This window comes from Fundulus heteroclitus, unplaced genomic scaffold (genome assembly GCF_011125445.2).
Source record: "Fundulus heteroclitus isolate FHET01 unplaced genomic scaffold, MU-UCD_Fhet_4.1 scaffold_80, whole genome shotgun sequence".
NCBI classification, from domain to species: domain Eukaryota; kingdom Metazoa; phylum Chordata; class Actinopteri; order Cyprinodontiformes; family Fundulidae; genus Fundulus; species Fundulus heteroclitus.
In genome coordinates, this window is record NW_023397252.1 from 607,971 (window position 1) to 626,065 (window position 18,095).

The 18,095-nt window shown below is 42.5% G+C and overlaps 2 long non-coding RNA genes and 3 gene segments (V, D, J or C); all 5 read left to right on the top strand.

The window, feature by feature from the left end:
• Positions 1-255: 255 nt before the first annotated feature.
• LOC118562066 lies at positions 256-1,858 on the top strand. The segment is given in 2 exon segments: positions 256-364; positions 1,504-1,858. A coding segment is annotated over 1 exon segment (255 nt).
• A 2,980-nt stretch (positions 1,859-4,838) lies between these two features.
• Positions 4,839-6,535, top strand: LOC118562051. The segment is given in 3 exon segments: positions 4,839-4,871; positions 5,283-5,334; positions 6,169-6,535. Coding segments are annotated over 3 exon segments (423 nt in total).
• Positions 6,536-9,950: 3,415 nt separating this feature from the next.
• On the top strand, positions 9,951-16,818 carry LOC118562065. The segment is given in 2 exon segments: positions 9,951-9,982; positions 16,469-16,818. A coding segment is annotated over 1 exon segment (261 nt).
• On the top strand, positions 10,021-10,679 carry LOC118562079. The gene is made up of 3 exons (XR_004930455.1): positions 10,021-10,207; positions 10,279-10,517; positions 10,591-10,679. It is a non-coding gene; the product is annotated as an uncharacterized LOC118562079 (long non-coding RNA).
• LOC118562078 lies at positions 14,802-15,593 on the top strand. Its single transcript, XR_004930454.1, has 3 exons — positions 14,802-15,079; positions 15,151-15,389; positions 15,463-15,593. It is a non-coding gene; the product is annotated as an uncharacterized LOC118562078 (long non-coding RNA).
• Positions 16,819-18,095: the final 1,277 nt, after the last annotated feature.

Consider the following 18,095-nt stretch of genomic DNA (forward strand, 5'->3'; position numbering starts at 1 on the left):
TAAAATATTAGGGTTTGGGGGGAAAAAAGCTTTACGAGTTATTGGTTTAAGAGTTATTAAGCTTTAAGAGTTTATAGTTCTCATCTTTTAGAAAGTTGTAGTCCATATAATTGATGTTTGATTAAAAAGGCAAAATTATCTGTCTTCTGCAAGTCAAATAAAAAAAAATACAACGTGGTGGTATTTATCATATTAGTGCCAGACTTTATTATTTTCATCTTTTAGAAATTTGTAGTCCTGATATTTTGTTTGTGTCAGAGTCAGAGAGCCGTGTCTCTACAGTCAGAGGTTTTTGTACGACGGCTCAATGAGTTTGTATCACTGTGGTACACGTTTGGTGGAGGAACCAGACTGGATGTTGGAAGTAAGTAAAAGATAAATCTGCTATTTTATTGATTTGATTCTTATGTTTTAACGCTTTTTCATAGATTGAAGCTGGAAAAAAAGCATTGTTTAATATTTAATATTTTGCAAAGAGCGCTCTCAGAGACAAGTTTTTTCATAGTTAAAATAAGAAATTATAACCGAGTAACAAGTTAGTATTGATCTAAAGCCTAAATGATGTTTGATTCTCCTTAGTTGGTCTTGGTTTGTAGGTTTATTTTAGTCAGACAGAGTCAGAGAGCCGTGTCTCTACAGTCAGAGGTTTTTGTACGGCGCCTCAGTGAGTTTCTATCACTGTGGTGGACTTTTGGTGGAGGAACCAGACTGAATGTTGGAGGTAAGTTTACTTCATGTTTGATAGCTACATTTAAAATATGCTGAAATATTATTTCTGCTCTTATTCAGAAAATTGTATCTTTGCATTAATTTCTTCTTTAAACCGACCAGAATGTGAAGTTGCAGTTTAAGCTGAAATTAAACATTAACTATTTAATGAGCTTGTGTCAAATGTTGTTTCTAAAATAATTGTCTTGACTCAGGTCCGTTATGTTTGTTAATGTTATTACTTTTTAACTTTAATGCTCTTCTACCAGCTGTGAACCAGTTTGGTGGTTTGGTCTAAAAAAGCTCCATCAGAGCTTGATCAGGACTAAAGCTGTTATTGAAGGAAAAAAAATCAGTCTTAATCTACTGTTGATCATGGCCAGAGAAAATGTTACTCTGATGACTCTTTTCTCTCAGTTTCGTTCGTATTTAAAACATGAATGTGAACCATACAAACATTTTAAATAAAATCTACTAAACATACCCAAAAATAATGATTCTAAACATCAGATGAAATAAATTGTTGCTTGTACAGATGAAATATTAAAGTTATTTTATTTTCTTAGAGGTTATTAAAGTATTTAAAATACAATTCTTTAGTGATTATTTCTGTGCTGATCTGAGCCTCCTAAAAGGAAGTGAAACAATGTGTCTGTGAGTGACGAGTGAAGCATGAAAACATCTGGCAGAAACTTCCTGTTGTAGAAAATCCCTCCCTGACTGTAACCATGTCACAGTATCTGCTGCTTAACTCCTCTGTAGTTCTCATCCTCTAACCTGATTGGTGTCTCCTAGGTGATGCCCGTCCCACCCTGACAGTGCTGCCCCCCTCCAGTGAGGAGCTGCAGCAGGGGAAGGCCACCCTCATGTGTCTGGCCAACAAGGGCTTCCCCTCAGACTGGAGTCTGTCCTGGACGCTGGACGGCAGCAGCAGCTTCACCTGGGAAGAAAACAAGAGCCGAGTGGTGCTGCAGAAGGACGGCCTCTACAGCTGGAGCAGCACCCTGAGGCTCCCTGCAGACCAGTGGAGGAAGGTGGGCTCTGTGACCTGTGAGGCCTCCAAGGGCTCCCAGCCTGCAGTCACACAGACGCTGACCAGAGACCAGTGTTCCCAGTCCTGAGCTCATTCAGGGATTTTTAAAGATTTATTCTGCTACAGATTGCTTGCTTTAAAAACTGTCTGATGGATTTAATCCTCAGAATCTCTGTTTTTTTGTTAAGAACCTTAACTTCTTTTTAAAAAACAATAAAATATAAATCATCACTCCTGTTATGCCTTTGAATTTATTCCAATTAAATCATCCATAATTTTTTATAATTCAGCGTAATTGATACCTTGTCAAAGATAACAAATTTCTTTCTTTAATTAAAAAAAAAAAAAATTAAAAGATAATTTTTTTCTTTGATTTTTTTCTTTAATTAAAGAAGTTCAAGAACATCTGGTTAGGCTGAAATATTCCTCAGAACAATTTACTTTTTAATCCTTTTCATCAGTGAATTATTCTGATAATAATAAATATAATTTAGTATTTATGAATACATTATATTTTAAATGTACCTATTTATTTAACTGTCATCAAATGATAAAACAGGTATTTATTTGATAATTATCTGACCAGGTTTTCTCCAGTGTTCTTATTTTTCTTACTGAGTCATGTGAGTTTTTCTATTAAAGGTTTAAAGCAGAGAATGCAGAAAACTATCTGCATTTGGCTCAGTCTGAGTAAATGATTAAGCTGGTAACAGTTTAGTGCTTTTTTAAGAATGTGTGACAAACCAACATGTTGATCAGAATTCAAAGTCAAATTTATTTATCATGTGAAACAACGTTGTACTGAAGCTCTTATAAGCCAGACAACTATTAGACCAAATGCCTCAGTAAAACATTAAAATACGCTTTAGAAATCCAGTAATTGATGATAATAATAATAATGAAAAGCAGAAAGCTACATTAAGACAAAACAAAAACAAAACAGGTCTGAAGGTTTTTCAGACAATAATTCAGGTTCAACTCTCATTAAACGTCAAAGTAAACTTGTGAGTCTTTAATGAACATTTGAAGGTCTATACTGACTGAGTGCTGCGTGTTTGTAGAGGTAGATTGTTTCACAGAGGAGGAACGGCTGATGCTCAGTCATCATATTATTATTATTGGGCCAATAATGGGAAAGATAAGAATATGATAAAAATCAAGTTTTGATCAGAAACTCTCACTGTGAACATAACCTAACCCTCTGAACAGGGATTTAGATTAATGTGATGATATCATCAATCAACCAATCAATCAATCAATCAGTCAGTTAATTAACTTTTGATTTGTGTCATTATATATTTTAGATAATTTGTACTGTTTTGTACTTTGATAAACAGAGCTTTCAAATTCTTTCCACTTTACAATTTATATATTATCATTTAATCTGCAAAGTTAAATGTATATCTCAGTTAATCAAGATATGCATTATGAGGCGAGATTAAATTCACTTAAAACTTAAATATCAACCTCTGAGCAGGTGTTAAACATAAATATCATCAGTCTGTGTTATTTACCATGTTTGTGATTCCTGTTATTCCCTGACTCTCTGTAACCCTTATAATAGTATTAATAAACACCACCACCAGACAACATGCGACTCCCAAGCACTTGTCTGCGTGTCGATCCACAAAACCTGACTTTAATCTAATCCTACATAGAATGTGCTTCAGTGTAGCTGAGGGAAGATGTAATCCTGCTGACAGTGATAAACTCCTGCATCTTCAGCCTGAACTCTGCTGATTGTCAGAGTGAAGTCACTTCCAGACTGACTTCCACTGAAACGATCAGAAACTCCAAACTAACTAAATGATTTTCAGTAAATAAGGAGTTTAATAGCTTCTCCGGGTCTGTGAAGGTACCAGTCTACCTCATCATCAACATCACTTTCAGGACGTATTATGAAAACCCACAGAGTCAGTCAGATGGAGTCATCATGCTTCCTCCTTAACGTTAGCAGACAGTCATCTATGTATTCAGCACCATGCAGTAAGATGATCTACTGCTTGTGGAAAAATCTTCATCAGGTTGTTAATGTTTTCTTCCATGTGGACCTAAATGTTTACATTTAATTTGAATCCAATGTAAAAATGTTCTTTCCCAAAAAACGTTGTTCAGGTGTATTCAAATATTGAAACCAATAAGCTAAATTCAAAGCTTCGTGTGAAACCAGCAATAAATTTCAATGTGAACAACTTATGAGAAACTATCTCCATAAAATGATTGTTACTCTGTGTGTGTCTGTGTTTAGTGAGCTGTGTCAGAGTCTGCTGTGACATTCAGCTGCAGTTTCTGTTCAGTCTGACTGAGGGAGGTTTTTGTACGACTGTTTTTCACTGTGTGAACCGCTCATACTTATTCACGTCAAATTCTCCCACACAGTAGTAAACTGCAGCATCTTCAGCCTGAACACCACTGATGGTCAGAGTGAAGTCAGAGTTTGATCCACTGCCTGTAAAACGACTCGGAGTCCCTGATGCTGCAGTGCTGATAAGATAAAAGAGCAGCTTAGGAGGTTGTCCATCTTTCTGTTGGTACCAGGCTAAATACTGTCCACGGGAACCAACAAAAACATTGTGACCTGTCCCACAATTAATGGTGGCAGATCCTCCCAGATCAGCTGTCACTGCTGCAGGCTGAGTCACTGTGACCTGGATTTTGGACTCTGAGGACACAGAGACAAAAACATAAAGCAGCTTGATGGTTGTGTGGGCTTCATTTCAGAGGGACAGATGTTGATAGAGGAGAGGAGTTTGATCCTCTGGACTTTACCTGTGAAGCAGCAGCAGAGGAGAGTCCAGATGAGGACGCAGATCAAAGTCATGTTTTTGATGAGGAGGATTTCTGTGTCTTCTGTTGTGATGAAGGACAGCTGTCAGTCCTCCAGTGTTCAACTCTTAGGACTATAAACTCTCCCAGAGCACTGGAGCATGGTGCTGCTGATGCAAAGTGCCTCTCTATGGAAATGCTCTGTAGTGATTCCTGTAGGAGCTGGGATTGTTTTCTCTCAGCTGTTGAAAATCAAAAACTGATCAGACTTTATCTTTGTCATAGTAAATAACAATTTTACCAAGAGTAATAATTCTTTAAGGTGACAGTGATGCAGGAGGAAGCAATTTGTGACCTGAAAGCCGTAAATGAACGACGACCTTTTAAGGTTGGCCCCCGCTTTTCATCCACCGACTGCTGGGAGTTAGGCACCCAGCAAGAAAGTCAGTGGATGGTTGGATGAATATAAATCATTTTTAAATATATAAATAATATTAGATGACTGGTTGGTGGACAAAGTCTTCGCCCACAGACACACAGTGGCCTTAGAGCTCATACTGAGGAAATATCACTTTGGCTGGTAAACCCACATTTTAGACTTTTAGACTTTAGACAACTATTTGAAAAGTTTATCAGTTGTAATTATTAAATGAATGTACCAAAGTTTAATCTTTTCCTCTTTCTAAAAGTTTCTCATCCTCCATAAATTGTTTGTGTCAGAGTCAGAGAACCGTGTCTCTAACAGTCAGAGGTTTTTGTACGACGGCTCCATCAGTTTGTATCACTGTGGTACACGTTTGGTGGAGGAACCAGACTGGATGTTAACTGTAAGTACAACTAACTTAAATTAAATTAACTATCCCTGTAATGTTGAGTTTTATAGGGGTTTTCTCAAAAGAAAAACACTTCTTTTTGGGTTTAGTTAGTTTTTATTTTTCTAAGTTGTTGTGTTTAATGGAAACTCTGTGATGTCTGAGTTGGACTAATAAGATGAGTCTTAACACTGATAAAACAGCTGTTATTTAAAGAAGACAAAGAAATTCAGCTTTATATGATAAGTATAAAAATTAATAATCAGAAAATCCTACATGTTAAATAAAATGTTAATTTAAAGCATAATAATTTAAAGTTTTCCAATTTCAATTTTTACATTTATATAATCATATATTTTAATTTTTTTTATATATTTCAGTATCACTTAAAGCTTTCAGTTTTCTCTTCAAAGTTTTCTTATTTCTGCTTATCGTTTACAAGCGGTGTGGACTATATGCTGAGTCACATTATCAGTGTCACTGTGTGGAATGTGATCTCTGGCTCATGTATATTAATTATCAATAACTAATTTTCTCTAATCTTTGAATGATAGTTTTGGAAAAGAAAATGTCTGAAAACTTTGTTTTTTCAAGAAAGCTAGTTTTTTTTAATAGGGAAATAAAGTTAGTTTTAAAAGATTAGACCTGATTTTTAAAATGGAAGACGTTTAACGAGAAACCATGAAAACATTTAGAAATGTCAGTTTTTATGTGTGGTACTGAAACCTGTCTGTTACTGTGCTTGAGCAGTGATGCATGTGTGTTACCATGGTTACAAGATCCAGAGCGGGAAGTGAAACCTGGAGGACTTTAATCTAGACTTTGCAATGTGTTTGTTTCTCTCTGCAGTGGGTGAACGCCGTCCCACCCTGACAGTGCTGCCCCCCTCCAGTGAGGAGCTGCAGCAGGGGAAGGCCACCCTCATGTGTCTGGCCAACAAGGGCTTCCCCTCAGACTGGAGTCTGTCCTGGAAGGTGGACGGCAGCAGCAGCAGCAGCAGCAGCAGCTGGGAGCAGAGCAGGAGCCCCGGGGTGCTGCAGAAGGACGGCCTCTACAGCTGGAGCAGCACCCTGAGGCTCCCTGCAGACCAGTGGAGGAAGGTGGGCTCTGTGACCTGTGAGGCCTCCAAGGGCTCCCAGCCTGCAGTCACACAGACGCTGACCAGAGACCAGTGTTCCCAGTCCTGAGCTCATTCAGGGATTTTTAAAGATTTATTCTGCTACAGATTGCTTGCTTTAAAAACTGTCTGATGGATTTAATCCTCAGAATCTCTGTTTTTTTGTTAAGAACCTTAACTTCTTTTTAAAAAACAATAAAATATAAATCATCACTCCTGTTATGCCTTTGAATTTATTCCAATTAAATCATCCATAATTTTTTATAATTCAGCGTAATTGATACCTTGTCAAAGATAACAAATTTCTTTCTTTAATAAAAAAAAAAAATTAAAAGATAATTTTTTTCTTTGATTTTTTTCTTTAATTAAAGAAGTTCAAGAACATCTGGTTAGGCTGAAATATTCCTCAGAACAATTTACTTTTTAATCCTTTTCATCAGTGAATTATTCTGATAATAATAAATATAATTTAGTATTTATGAATACATTATATTTTAAATGTACCTATTTATTTAACTGTCATCAAATGATAAAACAGGTATTTATTTGATAATTATCTGACCAGGTTTTCTCCAGTGTTCTTATTTTTCTTACTGAGTCATGTGAGTTTTTCTATTAAAGGTTTAAAGCAGAAAATGCAGAAAACTATCTGCATTTGGCTCAGTCTGAGTAAATGATTAAGCTGGTAACAGTTTAGTGCTTTTTTAAGAATGTGTGACAAACCAACATGTTGATCAGAATTCAAAGTCAAATTTATTTATCATGTGAAACAACGTTGTACTGAAGCTCTTATAAGCCAGACAACTATTAGACCAAATGCCTCAGTAAAACATTAAAATACGCTTTAGAAATCCAGTAATTGATGATAATAATAATAATGAAAAGCAGAAAGCTACATTAAGACAAAACAAAAACAAAACAGGTCTGAAGGTTTTTCAGACAATAATTCAGGTTCAACTCTCATTAAACGTCAAAGTAAACTTGTGAGTCTTTAATGAACATTTGAAGGTCTATACTGACTGAGTGCTGCGTGTTTGTAGAGGTAGATTGTTTCACAGAGGAGGAACGGCTGATGCTCAGTCATCATATTATTATTATTGGGCCAATAATGGGAAAGATAAGAATATGATAAAAATCAAGTTTTGATCAGAAACTCTCACTGTGAACATAACCTAACCCTCTGAACAGGGATTTAGATTAATGTGATGATATCATCAATCAACCAATCAATCAATCAATCAGTCAGTTAATTAACTTTTGATTTGTGTCATTATATATTTTAGATAATTTGTACTGTTTTGTACTTTGATAAACAGAGCTTTCAAATTCTTTCCACTTTACAATTTATATATTATCATTTAATCTGCAAAGGTAAATGTATATCTCAGTTAATCAAGATATGCATTATGAGGCGAGATTAAATTCACTTAAAACTTAAATATCAACCTCTGAGCAGGTGTTAAACATAAATATCATCAGTCTGTGTTATTTACCATGTTTGTGATTCCTGTTATTCCCTGACTCTCTGTAACCCTCATAATAGTATTAATAAACACCACCACCAGACAACATGCGACTCCCAAGCACTAATCTAATCCTACATAGAATGTGCTTCAGTGTAGCTGAGGGAAGCTGTAATCCTGTTGACAGTGATAAACTCCTGCATCTTCAGCCTGAACTCTGCTGATTGTCAGAGTGAAGTCACTTCCAGACTGACTTCCACTGAAACGATCAGAAACTCCAAACTAACTAAATGATTTTCAGTAAATAAGGAGTTTAATAGCTTCTCCAGGTCTGTGAAGGTACCAGTCTACCTCATCATCAACATCACTTTCAGGACGTATTATGAAAACCCACAGAGTCAGTCAGATGGAGTCATCATGCTTCCTCCTTAACGTTAGCAGACAGTCATCTATGTATTCAGCACCATGCAGTAAGATGATCTACTGCTTGTGGAAAAATCTTCATCAGGTTGTTAATGTTTTCTTCCATGTGGACCTAAATGTTTACATTTAATTTGAATCCAATGTAAAAATGTTCTTTCCCAAAAAACGTTGTTCAGGTGTATTCAAATATTGAAACCAATAAGCTAAATTCAAATCTTCGTGTGAAACCAGCAATAACTTTCAATGTGAACTACTTATGAGAAAATATCTCCATAAAATGATTGTTACTCTGTGTGTCTGTGTTTAGTGAGCTGTGTCAGAGTCTGCTGTGACATTCAGCTGCAGTTTCTGTTCAGTCTGACTGAGGGAGGTTTTTGTACGACTGTTTTTCACTGTGTGAACCGCTCATACTTATTCACGTCAAATTCTCCCACACAGTAGTAAACTGCAGCATCTTCAGCCTGAACACCACTGATGGTCAGAGTGAAGTCAGAGTTTGATCCACTGCCTGTAAAACGACTTGGAGTCCCTGATGCTCGAGTGCTGATACGATAAATGAGCAGCTTAGGAGGTTGTCCATCTTTCTGTTGATACCAGGCTAAATACTGTCCATGGGAATCAACAAAAACATTGTAACCTGTCCCACAATTAATGGTGGCAGATCCTCCCAGATCAGCTGTCACTGCTGCAGGCTGAGTCACTGTTACCTGGATTTTGGACTCTGAGGACACAGAGACAAAAACATAAAGCAGCTTGATGGTTGTGTGGGCTTCATTTCAGAGGGACAGATGTTGATAGAGGAGAGGAGTTTGATCCTCTGGACTTTACCTGTGAAGCAGCAGCAGAGGAGAGTCCAGATGAGGACGCAGATCAAAGTCATGTTTTTGATGAGGAGGATTTCTGTGTCTTCTGTTGTGATGAAGGACAGCTGTCAGTCCTCCAGTGTTCAACTCTTAGGACTATAAACTCTCCCAGAGCACTGGAGCATGGTGCTGCTGATGCAAAGTGCCTCTCTATGGAAATGCTCTGTAGTGATTCCTGTAGGAGCTGGGATCTATTTCTTTCAGCTGTTGAAAATCAAAAACTAAATCAGACATGGATGTTTAGGTTTTTCATAGTAAATAATAATTTCACCAAGAGTAACAATTCTTTAAGGTGATAGTGATGCAGGAGGAAGCAGTTTGTGACCTGAAAGCCATAATTGAACGGCGACCTCTTAAGGTTTAGTCCTGCTTCTCGTCCATCGACTGCTGGAGTTAGGCACCCAGCAAGAAAGTCGATGGATGGTTGGATGAATATAAATCATTTTCAAAATGCCTTTTTATTAATATATAAACAAAATTAAATGACTGGTTAGTGGACAAAGTCTTCACCCACAGACACACAGTGGTCTTAGAGCTCATACTGAGGAAATAGTACTTTGGCTGGTAAACCCACATTCTAGACTTTTAGACTTTAGACAATTAATTTAAGAATTAATTTAATGAATGTACCAAAATTTTATCTTTTCCTCTTTCTAAAAGTTTCTCACCCTCCATAAATTGTTTGTTTCAGAGTCAGAGAACCGTGTCTCTACAGTCAGAGGTTTTTGTACGACGGCTCCATCAGTTTGTATCACTGTGGTGGACTTTTGGTGGAGGAACCAGACTGGATGTTAACTGTAAGTACAACTAACTTAAATAAAGTTAACTATCCCTGTTGTCAGAACTTAGCAGACAGCGCCATGCAGTTCTCTGCTGGCGCTGTCCCCTCTGCTCTCTCCACAGGTGACTGCAGCTGACTGGTGGGCGGGGCGCGCACACCTGCGGCTCGTTCTGCGAGTCAGCGCTGGAGCATAAGAGCAGCGCTCAGACAGCCGGTGGATGCCTGAGTGTTAGCATCAGTGGTATGCTTGTGTGGCCACTGTCTGTCAACGATTATATGCTCGCATCTAATCAGTGCCTCTTGTCCTCTCAGGTTTCCCGTGCCTTGATCCAGCCGTGGCGCTTATGCACTTGTCTTGCCAGACTTCAGAGGAAAACCAGTCAGTCTGACTCGCCAGATTCCACCGGCTGTCCTCCACCACCTCGGGCGCTGCTCGGACCTCCCCTTGCTCCTTCAGCTCACCGCCGCTCAGTCACCAACCTCCATCAGAGCCGAAAGCGCTAAGTTCCTCCTCCGCTCCACTTCCCCCGGTCCGGTCCCCGAACCTTGTGGTAAGCGCCCCACCCCTCAGTCCGTTATTTCTCTCACCGCAACCCAGCCTAAACTTCTTGTTTTTCTCCCTAGATCCTCTCACCCCGGCTCCGTTCAGCCTTAAATTCTGTGATCAGCCAGCTCCGCTCCTGTAAATAAAACCTTTAAACTGCTCATTGTTGTCCCAAGTGTCTCTCTGCATGTGGGCCAAATACGTCCGAAACATGACAGAAGAACACTCAGGCCAACAATCTGACCCAGCAGGGGCATTTGGGACGACTTTAACAGCCCATCAGGAGCAGCTTCAGACCCTCCATATGGCCGTGCAAACAACACAGAATCAGTTGCAGGGGCTGGCAGCTCAGATCAGTCAACTATCTGACACTTTCCGTGCTACACTACAGTCCGGCTCGGCATCCAGTGGTGCCCCTGAGCCTCAATCTGCCGATCCTCCCCGATCTGTACCTGAAAACTCAGCCCCTAGTCCAGAGAAATTCTCTGGGGATAGTGAGGATTGTGCTGGTTTTCTTTTTCAGTGTTCGTTAGTTTTTAACCAATCCCCGCAAAGATTTGCGCTTGATGAGGCAAAGATCTCATTCGTTTTACGTTTATTATCTGGGAAAGCTTTAAGATGGGCTGAGTCCCGCTTCCCAGACTGTCAGCTTTTCGGCTGCACTTTTGCTGAATTTTTGCAGGAATTTAAAATGTTTTTTTCCGCTGATTTCGACCCAGTTCAGCAGTCCCGACATCTTTTAGCCCTCAGGCAGTGTGGCAAGCGGGTCTCGGAGTTTGCTATAGAGTTCCGCACCCTGGCGGCTGCTGCGGGCTGGGGAGCTCGCGCTTTGAAAACCGTGTTTTTTCAAGCCTTGGACGAGCCACTCAAAGATGAGCTGGCCCGCCTCGAGGAACCCGCCACGCTAAACGAATTGATCGTGTTAACAATCCGTTTAGACAACCGTTTAAGGACTCGAGGCAGGGGACGCGCAGAGAGGCCAGTCCTCTACCGGCCGCCTCCTCCCACACCTGACCGCGTACCCCTTCGCCCTGTTGCCACTCCTCCTTCCCCCCCGGAGCCCATGCAGGTGGGTCGGGTACGTCTGACTCCTGAGGAGAGGCAGCAACGTTTTGATGACAAACTATGCATGTACTGCGCGTCTCCTGAGCATTTTGTTAACACCTGTCCTGCTCGGCCAAAAGGGCGGGTCCGTCGTCTGTAAAGGGGAGGCCGGCGGACCACACTGAAGTTTCGCTCCCCGCATCTCCTAGGCTCTGCTTACCCACAACGCTGTTAACGGCTAACAAGAATTTTGCTCTATCCGCCCTGGTTGACTCAGGGTGCGACCTTAATTTAATTGACCAATCTTTTGTTTTGCGAGCCGGGATTGAAACTGTTCCTTTGTCTACCCCCCTCCAGGTTTCTGCCCTGGATGGGGGCAGTCTTCCCCGGGTAACTCAGCAGACCAAGCCCCTTGAGGTTGTTATCTCCGGTAATCATAGGGAGTTTATTTCATTTTTTGTTTTCCCAGTTAAGCACGCTCCTGTCGTCCTGGGTCGCTTGGTTAAATAAGCACAACCCGCATATTAATTGGGCCGATCGGCGAGTCGAGTCCTGGTCCCAGACGTGTCTGTTTCGCTGCTTGCAATCTGCTGTCCCTGCGGGGCCCCCTTCCACGCCGTCTTTCGCTGAGGGTGACTCAGTAGATTTTAGTTTTGTTCCCGAGCAATATCATGACCTGAAATTAGTCTTTAGTAAGGCCCGGGCTGAATCTTTACCACCGCACAGACCATACGATTGCGCAATCGAGCTTTTGCCGGGCGCTCCCCTGCCTTCTAGTCGCCTTTATAACATTTCCCGTGCAGAGCGACAGGCGCTGGAGAAATACATTAAAGAATCCCTAGCATCTGGCCTAATCCGTCCCTCCTCTTCTCCGCTTGGGGCTGGGTTCTTTTTTGTCGGCAAAAAGGACGGATCTCTCCGTCCCTGCATTGATTATCGAGGGCTGAACGCAATAACTGTTAAAAATAAATATCCCTTGCCACTTCTTTCCTCCGCCCTGGAACCGGTGCAGTCCGCCACAATTTTCACAAAATTGGATCTGCGCAATGCTTACCACTTGGTTCGGATCCGCCGGGGGGACGAGTGGAAAACAGCGTTTAAGACCCCACTAGGGCACTTTGAATACCTAGTGATGCCCTTCGGCCTGTGCAATGCGCCTTCAGTTTTCCAAGCCATGGTAAATGATGTCCTTCGGGATTTTCGAAACATTTTTGTCTTCGTCTATCTGGATGACATTCTGATCTATTCAAAGACTCTCGCTGAACACCAACATCATGTCCGACTAGTTCTTCAGCGCCTCCTGGAAAATCGCCTTTTCGTCAAGGCCGAAAAATGCGAGTTTCATAAGCCTTCAGTAGTTTTCCTCGGCCTCATCCTGGAGGGTGGGCGGGTCCGATCAGATCCGGAAAAGATCAAGGCTGTCATCGAATGGCCGGTGCCTGAAACACGGAAGCAGCTCCAGCGCTTCCTCGGTTTTGCCAACTTTTATCACCGGTTCATAAGAGGTTACAGCCAGATCGCCGCCCCCCTGCACGCTCTCACATCCACCAAGGTGCCTTTCCGCTGGAGTGCCGACGCCGACTCGGCGTTTAATGACTTGAAGAACAGATTTTCTCAAGCACCTGTCCTCATTCATCCAGATCCTGCGAAGCAGTTTATTGTTGAGATCGATGCCTCTGACACCGGGGTTGGGGCCGTGCTCTCCCAGCATTCCAGCAGGGACCAAAAGATCCATCCGTGCGCCTTTTTTTCACGGCGCTTATCCCTGACAGAGCGCAACTACGACGTGGGAGACCGGGAGCTGCTGGCCATAAAGCTCGCTCTTGAGGAATGGCGTCACTGGCTCGAGGGGTCCGAGCAGCCCGTGGTTATTTGGACGGATCACAAAAATCTCACCTATCTACAGACCGCGAGGCGGCTCAACCCAAGACAGGCCCGTTGGTCCTTATTTTTCTCCAGGTTCAACATCTCCCTCTCCTACCGCCCTGGCTCCAAAAATCAAAAGCCTGATGCCCTCTCTCGCCTGCACGCACCCCAAGACTTCGAAAAAGAGCCGGCCCTCATCTTACCTCCCACCTGCACCGTTGGAGCGATACATTGGGAGATAGAGGATTTAATCCAGCAGGCTCAACAGTCTGACCCTGACCCAGGCAACGGACCCCCTGATCGGACCTATGTTCCCCCTGCTGTCCGTCCCCGAGTATTACAATGGGCCCACACAGAGAAATTCTCCGCCCACCCTGGTGTTCGCCGCACAACCACCTTCCTTTCCCGTTACTTCTGGTGGCCATCCATGTCCAGGGATGCCCAAGAATTTGTTCTAGCTTGCCCCGCCTGCGCACAAAATAAACCCTCTAACAGACCACCCGCGGGCCTCCTCCAACCACTCCCCGTCCCGGAACGCCCATGGTCTCACATAGCGTTAGACTTCGTCACCGGCCTGCCGTCATCCCAAGGCATGTCCACCATCCTCACTATAGTGGACAGATTTTCAAAAGCCTGTCATCTGATCCCCCTTCGCAAACTTCCTTCTGCTTTCCAAACGGCCCAGCTTCTGGTTAAGCATGTCTTTCGCCTGCACGGTATACCCCAAGACATCCTGTCCGACCGTGGTCCCCAGTTTATCTCCCGGGTCTGGAGAGAGTTTGCCTCAGCTCTCGGAGCCAGGTATACGCTCTCCTCCGGGTACCACCCTCAAACCAACGGCCAGACAGAGAGGCTGAACCAGGAGCTGGAGTCCGCCCTCCGCTGTTTAACATCTTCCAACCCGGCGGACTGGAGTAAGTACCTCCCCTGGGTTGAATATGCACATAATAGCCACACCTCCTCTGCCACCGGACTCTCCCCTTTTGAAGCCTCTCTTGGCTATCAGCCCCCCTTATTCCCCGCCAGTGTCCGACAGATTGCCGTCTCCTCCGTGCACCAACACATTCACCGCTGCCATGAGTTTTGGAATCAGACCAAGCAGGCCCTTCAAAGAACGGTGGAGCAGAACCGCAGGTTCGCCGATCGGAGGAGGGTCCCAGCCCCTTGCTACCGCCCCGGCCAGTTCGTTTGGCTTTCCACCCAGAACACCTCCATCCAATCCTCTCACCGTAAATTGGCTCCCCGTTATTCTGGCCCGTACGAGATTCAGACCATAATCAGTCCCACGGCCGTCCGTCTGCGCCTTCCCTCACACTCCCGTGTTCACCCCACTTTCCACGTTTCCCAAATCAAACCCGTACGTTCCAGTAACCGTTCCTTTGTCTCTGATCCTGCCCTGATCGAGTCCTTTTTGGCGTCCCGTCCTTCCACTTCCTCTGAGTCGCCAGGTGGCGACCGTTGAGGGGGGGGTGGTGTCAGAACTTAGCAGACAGCGCCATGCAGTTCTCTGCTGGCGCTGTCCCCTCTGCTCTCTCCACAGGTGACTGCAGCTGACTGGTGGGCGGGGCGCGCACACCTGCGGCTCGTTCTGCGAGTCAGCGCTGGAGCATAAGAGCAGCGCTCAGACAGCCGGTGGATGCCTGAGTGTTAGCATCAGTGGTATGCTTGTGTGGCCACTGTCTGTCAACGATTATATGCTCGCATCTAATCAGTGCCTCTTGTCCTCTCAGGTTTCCCGTGCCTTGATCCAGCCGTGGCGCTTATGCACTTGTCTTGCCAGACTTCAGAGGAAAACCAGTCAGTCTGACTCGCCAGATTCCACCGGCTGTCCTCGACCACCTCGGGCGCTGCTCGGACCTCCCCTTGCTCCTTCAGCTCACCGCCGCTCAGTCACCAACCTCCATCAGAGCCGAAAGCGCTAAGTTCCTCCTCCGCTCCACTTCCCCCGGTCCGGTCCCCGAACCTTGTGGTAAACGCCCCGCCCCTCAGTCCGTTATTTCTCTCACCGCAACCCAGCCTAAACTTCTTGTTTTTCTCCCTAGATCCTCTCACCCCGGCTCCGTTCAGCCTTAAATTCTGTGATCAGCCAGCTCCGCTCCTGTAAATAAAACCTTTAAACTGCTCATTGTTGTCCCAAGTGTCTCTCTGCATGTGGGCCAAATACGTCCGAAACATGACACCTGTAATGTCAAGTTTTAAAGTGTTTTCCTGAGAGGAAAAACACTTTTTTTTTAGTTTAGTTAGTTTTTAATTTTCTAAGTTGGCGTGTTTAATCGAAACTCTGTGATGTCCGAATTGGACTAATAATATGAGTCTTAACACTGAAAAAATATTCTTACTTAAAAAAGACAAAGAAATTCCACTTTATATGAAAAAGTATAAAAAAATAGTAATCAGAAAACTGTACATGTTAAATAAAATGTTCATTTAAAACTTAGCAAAATAAAGTTCTTCTATTTTTATTTTTTACATTACTATAGTCATAATTTAGAGTTTTTATAGAACCTGCATAGCTCAAAGTTTCCAGTTTTCTCCTGAAAGTTTTCTTATTTCTACTTATCATTAACGAGTGATGTGGACTATATGCTGAGCCACATTATCAGTGTCACTGTGTGGAATGTGATCTCTGGCTCATGTATATTAATTACATTTTTTATTATCCATTTTCTCTGATGTTTTGATGACAGTTTTGGAAAAGAAAATGTCTGAAAGCTTGTTTTCTTTTTTCAAGAAAACATTATTTTTTAACGCGGAAAAAAAAACGTAGTTTGTGAGATTCAGGTAACAGCACATATCTTATAAAAACAATGTAAATACATTATAGGTGGTTTTAGAAGATTTGACCTGATTTCAAAAATGGAACAAATTTAATGAGAAAACATGAAAACATTTAGAAATGTCAGTTTTTATGTGTGGTACTGAAACCTGTCTGTTGCTGAGGTTGAGCAGTGATGCATGTGTGTTGCCATGGTTACAAGATCCAGAGCAGGAAGTGAAACCTGGAGGACTTTAATCTAGACTTTGCAATGTGTTTGTTTCTCTCTGTAGTGGGTGAACGCCGTCCCACCCTGACAGTGCTGCCCCCCTCCAGTGAGGAGCTGCAGCAGGGGAAGGCCACCCTCATGTGTCTGGCCAACAAGGGCTTCCCCTCAGACTGGAGTCTGTCCTGGAAGGTGGACGACAGCAGCAGCAGCAGCAGCAGCTGGGAGCAGAGCAGGAGCCCCGGGGTGCTGCAGAAGGACGGCCTCTACAGCTGGAGCAGCACCCTGAGGCTCCCTGCAGACCAGTGGAGGAAGGTGGGCTCTGTGACCTGTGAGGCCTTCAAGGGCTCCCAGCCTGCAGTCACACAGACACTGACCAGAGACCAGTGTTCCCAGTCCTGATGTCCCTCACTGGGAGTTCTCTTTTTCTTACAGTTTTACTGATTTTACTTTTAATGTTTCCTTTCTTGTCATCTGTCCAATACAGTTTTGACTCAAATTTACAGAATAAAGACATTCTCTTCAAATCAGGATTGGTTCATGGTGATTTTTATCAAAATTTCCTTAACGCCAATATTTTTACATCTTTAACCAGCACATCAGCAGACAAGATATTATTTTGGGCAGAGGGACAAGATGGGTTCTATTGAACCCGTCACGTCCACATCATCAGAGAAAAGCATTGAGTGTTCTCAAATATTAAATGACAGGTTTGATAAATACTGACAGAAGATGTTTTTTTTTTTTTTACTTTTTTATTAAAAATATAGGAAGAACAATTTAAAATGTTTTCACTGTTATCAGGTAAAATATGAAGTATCTAAATAAGAAAAACCCCAAATACTTTCACTTTCCAACAACCAGCCATGGAAAATCCACTTCACAATACATCCATCCATTCATTCATTTTCTGACCCACTTAATCCCTCATGGGGTTGCGGGGGTAGCTGGTGCATCTCCAGCGTTCTTCACAACACATCCTAAAATAAAAAAGAACAATATTCTTAGTATTCCAGATAAAATTTTAAAGAATCCATCTGATGGAACCTGATTTTGATTTGATGGTGAAAAGAAAATTACCTCAGTGCTTTAACATGTCTGTGCAGTTAGAATTATCCATTATTTTCTTACTTTTAGAAACATCTATGAAAGTAAATAGCTTAAGATTGGATGATTTTCCATATCACGCTCTTCACTGATCAATGAACAAGGATGTTAACAATATTCATGAATCGATTCCATTGAATGCTTGGTGGTGCATGTGTGATTATATGAGTAGCAGAAGTTTGCAGACGCAGCTGCCAGTTCAGCTTCTGATCACTTCGATAATGAATGTTTCTTTGACAAAAGATGGCAGCAGCTTCTGATGCAGATCACAGTTGTGAGCGGGAAAAGACAGACGCACCCCCTCCTGTTACTTCCTGAGGAGGCTGTCGTACTCTGTCTCATTGCTGCTGTTGCCAGAGACTTTTCAGACCCCTGCTCCACCCATTTATTGATTCTAAATAAAGCAACATCTCATCTTTTTTTCTGTGTTATTGCCGACTTGATGTGAAAGCAGATCTCCATTTTTCTTGAGGGAGCCATGATTCCCTTTTTACTTCTGCAGTCTTAAAGACAGCTGCTCTGCCTCATCCTGGCTGAAAACTCTAAAGCTTCATAACCACCCATAGTTAGAGATTTTGAAAAGTTGG